General features: G+C 40.9%; 1 protein-coding gene across 1 annotated transcript in view; it reads right to left on the bottom strand.

The window, feature by feature from the left end:
• The window catches only part of PTCHD3 (patched domain containing 3), a 27759-nt gene extending 23293 nt beyond the window's left edge, over positions 1 to 4466 (bottom strand). Inside the window, exons 1-2 of the mRNA XM_012654850.1 lie at positions 3363 to 4466; positions 2262 to 2383 (exon numbers count right to left, since the gene is read on the bottom strand). Of these exons, the coding sequence (XP_012510304.1) occupies positions 2262 to 2383; positions 3363 to 4466 (1226 nt within the window). The remainder of the gene's footprint in view (positions 1 to 2261; positions 2384 to 3362) is intronic.
• Positions 4467 to 7781: the final 3315 nt, after the last annotated feature.

Genomic DNA, 7781 nt, shown 5'->3' with positions numbered 1-7781 from the left:
TCTTTAATTTATAGATGGCGCCTTCTTGCTGTATCCTTACATGGTGAAAGGGTCTAACAAGCTCCCTTGGAACTCTCTTGTAAGAGGACTAATCCCATTCTAATCACCTCCCAAAGATCCCACCTCTTAATACTATCACATTGGGGATTACATTTCAATATATGAATCTTGGTAGGACACCCACATTCAGACCATTGCAAGAAGGAAGGAAATAATAAAGATTAGAACAGAGATAAACAAAACAGAAAATAGAAAAATAACAGACAATACCAAAAGTTGGTTCTTTAAAACAATCAACAAAACTGACTAAATTTTATCTATGATGACAAAGGGAAAAAAAATAGAAGACACAAATAATTAATCAGATATGAAAGTGGAGATATTACTACTGACCTTATAGAAATAGAAAAGATTATAAGAAAATACTATGAACAACTATATGCCAACAAATTGGATAACCTAGATGAAATGCACAAATTCCTACAAACACACCAATGACCTAAACTGACCTAAGATGAGATAGAAAATCTCAACAGATCTATAACAAGAAAAATTAAAACTCTCAATAAAATCAGTATTAAAACTCCCAATGAAGAAAAGTTCAGGACCAGATGATTTCACTAATGAATTCTACCAAGAATCTAAAGAGGAATTAACACTAATCCTTCTCAAACTCTTTCAAAAAACTGAAGGGGAGGGAACACTTCCTAACTCATTTTATGAGACCATCATTACACTGATACCAATATCAAAGATACCACAAGAAAACCATAAAACAATATCTCTTATGAATATAGATGCAAAAGTCCTCAACAAATACCAGCAAACCCAATCCAATAGCATATTACAAGGATTGTATACCATAGCCAAGTGGGATTTATCCCTGAAACACAACAGGGAAAATCAATCAATACCACATTAACAGAACAAAGGACAACAAATAACCACATGATCATCTCAATAGATGCTGAAAAGACACTGGACAAAATCCAATACTCTTTCATGATAAAAAACATGCAAAAACTGGAAATACAAGGGAAATTCCTCAAAATGATAAGGACATTTATGAAAATCATGAAACCATCATCATACTTGAGTGAAAGACAAAAAGCTTTCCCCTTAAGATCAGAAACAAGACAAAGATGCCTACTTTAACCAGTGATGTTCAACATTATACTGAAAGTTCCAGCCAGAGCTTAGATAAATAGAAAAAAAAAGGCATTTAAATTTGAAAGGAGGAAATATATAACTATCCCTTTTCACAGATTACATGATCCTATACATGAAAATTCCAAAAAATCCACAAGAAAACTATAAGAGTTAATAAACAAATTCAGCAAAGCTACAGGATACAAGACTAACACACAAAAATCAGTTGTGTTTCTATAGGTGTGCAATGAACAACCCAAAAAGGAAATTAAGAAAGCATTTCCATTTAAATAGCTTTAAAATGGGGGGGGTAAGGGCAACATACATAACCTAAACATCTGTATCCCCATAATATGCTGAAATAAAAAAAATAAAAATAAATAGCTCTCAAAGAATAAAATATCTAGTAATAAATTTAACCAAGATGGTGAAAGACTCGCACATTGAAAACTACCAAACATTGGTAGAAGAAACTAAAGAAGACCTAAATAAATGGAAAGATGCTTAGTTCATTGGTAGAAAGACTCAATATTGCTAAAATGCCCAGTCCTACTCAAAACACTCTACAGATTTGACACAATCCCTGTCAAAATTCCAACCACCTTTTTTTCCCCCAGAAATAGAGAAGCCAACCCTTAAATTCACATGGAATTGCAAGGAGTCCTGGATGACCAAAATAATTTTGAAAAAGAAAAAGTTGGAGGACTCAGTATTAGTCAGCCATAAAAAGGAATGAAGTTCTGATATGTGCTACAAGGCCTTGAAAACATTACACTAAGTGAAATAAGCCAGTCACAAAAAGACAAATACATGACTCTACTCATATGAAATCTTTAGAATAGGCAAGTTCATAGAGAAGTAGATTAAAGGTTAACTGGGACTGGAGGGGAGAGAGCCTTGAGGAGTTATTGTGACATGGTTACAGAGTTTCTGTTTGGGGTGATGGAAAATATTTAGAAACTGTTTTGGCTGTACAGCAGTGTGGATGTAATTAATGCCGCCGAATTGTATACTTAAGAATGGCAATAATGACATATGTTATATATTATATATATTTTACCACAATATTTCTTACAAAGTATGAGATTAAAAAACTAATTAAATCATTTTACCTGAAGCATGATGCGACTGCAAATAGAATGATTAGGACGTACGCCAAGTGAAACAAAGGGATCACTGTCTTAGAAGTTGCCTCAAATTCCAGTTGTCTAGAAAGTGATGTAAAGTGGACCACCTGCCACAAAAATATACTCAGGTGAATAACTTATAATTCCAGTATTCACGTGTGAATTACAAAACGCTATTGAAACACTATAGCTTATTGATTGAAACATGTTAAAATTCAGTAAGAGCTCAAAATACATGGATTATGATTTTAGAATACAGAAGATAATGCAGATATGCTTCTTCCCACAAATCCATGGTGTACTTTCCAAAGTTTCTTTCAAAATGCAAAGTTTAAAAACTCCTGAATATATAGAATCTGAATTTTATATAAAACTATGAAATCTTGTCCTGATTAGTAACTGTAGAAAGGGTAGCTCTCTCTAAATTTTTATTAGGTTTGTATCTTTTACCATTTTAGTTGCATAAATATCATTTCAAGAAGGCCTGGTCTTCAAAGGCTCTTTCCAGAAGGCATCTGACATCCACCAGGCATATTTATAAGTATTAGTTGAGTTGTTGACCCAACAGTTACCGAACAGCTAATATGTTCCTCACACTAAGCTAGGGGCTCTATCTACGACTCACCTGAAAAATGCTGAGCTAGTTACCTTCCTAACCATGGAACTTTTACGTAAAAGTTTGTTTTTTCATCCCAATGAACTCCAAACAAGTTTTAGGGGGCTCTCCCCACTAACTTTGGTTAGTGAAGACTAACCAAAAGTAAGAATTTCAAAGTACTGAATTTGATTAGGAAACCAAACCCCCAAATTAAACGTGAAGCTCAATGTCCATACTGAACAGATCTACCTGGTGGATATAGGATTTGTGTTATGGACTAGAATATTACCAGGGATTCATGATTTGTGGCATCCTTCGGTGCTCATTTAAGAAAGTTGGATTAAGGACCAAATACAGTAGAGAACACTCAGCTTTGAGGCAAGGACCCTATCACATAGTCAGGGAGGGCCATTGTTAGTGTTCTCGGGGCAAGTCTTCCTCATCCCTCCCATCTCCGGGCCTCCCTGTAAACTCTAACCGCCAGGTACCTTTATATTCTTCAAGTTCAGGCCATTCTTAATGTTGTTGAATTGGTTCAGGAAATGAGCCAGCCATTGCTTGCTCCGCAGCTTGTCCTCCAGTCGCTCGGTCTTCAGGTAGTACAGCAGCCGCAGGGCTTTGGTCTGCAGGAGTAACTGGTTCCTTCCCATCCTCTTACCCAGGGCATTTCCTCCAAAGAAGCCGCCCAGGTAGATGGGATGGTCTTCGTAGTCGAAGATGGGGAAGGTGACGTTTCTCAGGTCGAGCGTTCTGTTCTGCTGCCAGGCGTTCAGGAGCGGGTTGGGGGGCACGCAGACGTTCTTGTACTTGGCGCACACCTGCGTGTACGGGATCTGGGTTCCGTTAACCTCCTCCACGGACACAGACTGCACCGCGTCGTCCAGTCTACTCACTTCCGTAAAGGTGTCTTCTTCCAGCAGCGAGGCGGCGTTGGCGACCACCAGGATGGAGGCGAAACTGACCTCGGTGCTCCTCCTGGCGGCGGAGAAGCGGTAGGAGTCGTTGGTGGTGAAGTGAGCCTGCACGAAGCGCCGCTCGGCCTTGGCTGGGCCCCCGATCGGGGTGTACTGCTGCTCGAGGTCTTCCTCTTTGTCCTTGGGCAGGTAGATCAGGCCGGAGCCGAGCGCGGCCGTCAGCATCATGGCCGCGAGCAGGAAGAACCAGGGGTGCGCGCCCACCGCCCAGCCCAGGCAACCGAAGGCGCTGGAGAGCGGCGCCTCCAGGCAGTCGGTGTGGCAGCGGCGCCGGCCCGCGGCCCGGGGCGTCTGGATTTCCGGCTCCCACAGGGACAGGTCTCTCGTCCCCGACTCCCGCGACGTCTGGTACTCCTGCGACGGCCTGTCCTTCAGCGACGACTTGTCCTCCAGCGACGGCCGGTCCTCCTGCTCTGTAGACGGTCGTTGCTCCGAGGCCTGCCCCGAAGCCGAGCTCGCTGGCCATTCCTGTCCCTGATCCGACGCCAGGGCCTCCTGGGACGCGGGCCTTGCAGCGTCGGGCGGCTCCAACTCCGACTCCGACTCGGAGTCCGACCCCACCGCCACCTCCCGCCTGCTCTTCGGCGCCGGCGCCACCCGAGAGCGACTGAGGCTCATCTCCGGGAAGCACAGGCGACGTTCTCACTCGGGCCAGCGGGGGGAATAGTAGCTGCTGGACGGAGCTCCCATCGCCACCCCGCGACGGTTTCCTGGAGAAATTCCAAGGAAGTCTGTTTGAGCTGGGGCTGCTCGCGCCGAGGCCTGAGGCGCCGTTGGGGAGCACGTGGTTTGACCCGTCAGCTGAGTAGCCCGAAATTTGTGGCGTGTCTGACCTCTCAGGAGTTCAGAAAATACAAGAAACGCTTCTTCGAGGCCGTCAAATGTGAGCCTGGCCTACAGGACTCAAAATTTACTGAGAGAATTTGGCCGGGTCCCAGGCACGCAGGCAAATGGCGCCAATCACGTGTGACCTGCGTGGCAGCCTTTACCTTCCCTGGGCTCACCCAGCAGCAGTTTCAGGTAAGGCTTTTGTGAACCTGATACACTTGACTTGGTTATTATTTTCATTCTCTGGCTACACACATGACATGGACATACGTTCGCCTTGTAAAAAGAAGTAAATAGAATGGAAAAAAATCTCTAACCTTGTTGTCTCATTCCCCTTCTCAAAGGAAGTGTGAAAAAGTGGATCTTTATCCTTACAAACCCTTTTCTATGCATTTGTACACATATCAAAGATACATGCAAATGTATCTTTCATAAATCTTACTGCGCTGTTACACAGATTACGTTTTTCATCTCCTGTGGCAGAGGATCTCACCATGTCAGTGCGTAGAGATTCATCTTATGCTCTGAACTGCCCTCTACTTTTCCAGTGTATGGATGAAATGTAAATTTAGCCAGAGTCCTATCGAGGAACCCATGGGTTGCTTAGAGCCGTTTGCTCTTATAAACAGTGCTCAGTGAATGAATGTCTTTTGTTTGATCCATATACTGGAACCATGTCTGAGAGATTTGTTTTAGAGTGGATGTACTAGGCCAAAGGATAGGTCCTTTAAAATTTTTAGAGCTAGTAAGAAATTAATATTCATAGAAGTGGTATCAGTTATACCCTCATGTGCAATGTGTGAATTGGCCACAGCCTAGCCCACAGTGTCAGCAAAATATTTGTTTTGTGTCATTGGTATCTTACTTTGGTTTAATTTTGACTTCATTGCTTCTTATCTTTAACTTTCCTTTTTGGGCGAATTATCATCTTGTATCTTTTGCTGATTTTCCTGTTGGACTGTTGATGTTTTCTTCTTGATTTATAGGAACCATTAATATATTAAAGAAATGACCACTTTTCCTGTGACTGGAGTTACTAAATTTTCCCCCATTTTGCTGGTTGCCTTGGCTTATTCTTGTAGTTGAGTTAATTATTGCTTTTCTTTCATGAGTTCTAAGTTTTTTTTAATAATAAACAGACTTTTCCCCTTTTGTGAGTATAATCGCTATGATTTGAATGTATGTGTCCCTCCAAAATTCATATGTTGGAACTTAAACTCCAAAGTGACAGCATTTAGGTACGATTAAATCATGAGAGTAGAGCCCTCATGAATGGGATTAGTGACCTTATAAAATGGCTGAAGGGAACTAGTTAGGCCCTTTTGCCCTTCCACTCTGCTGCCGTGTTCACACAGCCTTCATTCCCTCTAGAGAATGCAGCAACAAAGTGTCACCATGGAAGCAGAGACCAGACCTGCACCAGACACTGAACCTGCTAGTGCCCTGATCTTGGACTTCCAGCCTCCAGAACTGTGAGAAGTAAATTCCTGTTCTTTGTAAATTACCCAGTCTCGAGTATTTTGTTATAGCAGCACTAACAGACTAAGACAATAATTATCTCCTTTTTAATTTAAATATTGATCCATCTGGAATTTATTTTAATGTAAACAGTTAAGAATCAATGACACGGAGTACTTGTTGTCAGCCAAAAATTGTGCAGCCCTTTCCGTCATAACAGGGAATTGCAATTGAAACATGGCTGCCCAATCAAGGATTATATTTTTTAGTCCCCTTTGTTTCCTCATGTGGCCGTGTAACCAGTAATCAGCTACAGATTATAAGTGGAAGTGCTCTGTGCCCCTTCCAGGCCAAAACTTTTAAGAAATTTTCTGTCCCATCTCATCGTCTAGACACAGGAAACAGAGGGGCTCAGAAACCTGGGTTCCTGAATCATCGTGAGCAAGATAGCTGCTTACTGACCGGGAACATCTGTACTGACTGGCACATGGTAAATTTCGATTGTGCTGAGCCACTGAAGTGTTGGGGCTTATTTATTAAAGTGACTAGTATGCTTTACTACTAAAGAATCCAGTGAAGACATAGCTGTGGCTAATCACTTAACCACTCATACGTGAGCACATTTCATGTCATTCACTGAGCATTTTACCTACTGACATTGAAAGGGAGTGTTACATAGCATTTATAAAAGATCTGGAAGAAAGGTGGTTTTATCAGTTGGTGACTCAGATTTACCCACATGTTAAAATGAAGATTCTCTTCAGTGCACGTGTGTCATTCACATCAAGAGACCAGACCATGGCAGAATCATGAAAGTCAACAGCAGAGGTATAGCAAACCAATCCATGCTTATTTCAATTCAACTACCGATGATGATACTTCATTTAAAATAAGGCATCCAGAGCAAATTTAAATTAGTTGGTTTGCCAGAAAAATGGGTGAAACCAGTTTTGACTGCTAAAGACAGAGATAACAATTGCATTAAGTGACCTATATTAAGCAAAATGGCCTTTATTTGTAAGTATGAATGGATAGCCAAAGATTATACCTGAGGAATACCTAGACAAAGGGGCAAGATGAGCAAATAAAATACCTCAAGTAATTGAAGTGCAAATATTTGATGAATTAAAAAATTTTCAAGCATGACAGTGTACACTTTATTCTTTGTTGTCTGACATCAGTCACATTTTACAAATGCTGAAGTCTTGGAGAACCACTTTTAAAATCAATCCAGTGCCCTACATTGGTACTGAACTTCTTTTTAAATGAGTCCTGTATTCATTTTTGTTGCAATTTGTTCAGAATCGGTTCTGAATCTTTAATCATAGTGTTCAGTGAATGGAACTTCAACCAACCTTAAGGTTTTAAAACTTTCAGCAAATTACAGGTAGCGAAAACAAGGTCTGTATAAAAAGCCATTAAAATTGTCACTACGAAAGTGAGGAAGCAAGTGAATATATTAAACAATGAGAGCCAGGCACTGTACAAGATTTAATATTGAAATTTATCATTGTGTTTTCAAATCTCAACTTGTAAGAAGAATTTTTTTGATGAGCTTCTATTTTTATTTGGACAAATTTATATTCTGTAATGAATGAATGGAATATAGTGAAAAGACCTATTATTTTGCAACATCTCATTTGATGT

Source organism: Propithecus coquereli, unplaced genomic scaffold, assembly GCF_000956105.1.
Source record: "Propithecus coquereli isolate 6110/MARCELLA unplaced genomic scaffold, Pcoq_1.0 Scaffold45, whole genome shotgun sequence".
In the NCBI taxonomy this organism is placed as follows: domain Eukaryota; kingdom Metazoa; phylum Chordata; class Mammalia; order Primates; family Indriidae; genus Propithecus; species Propithecus coquereli.
Note: the sequence above shows the minus strand (reverse complement) of the source record. Positions and strands in the feature narration are given on the sequence as shown.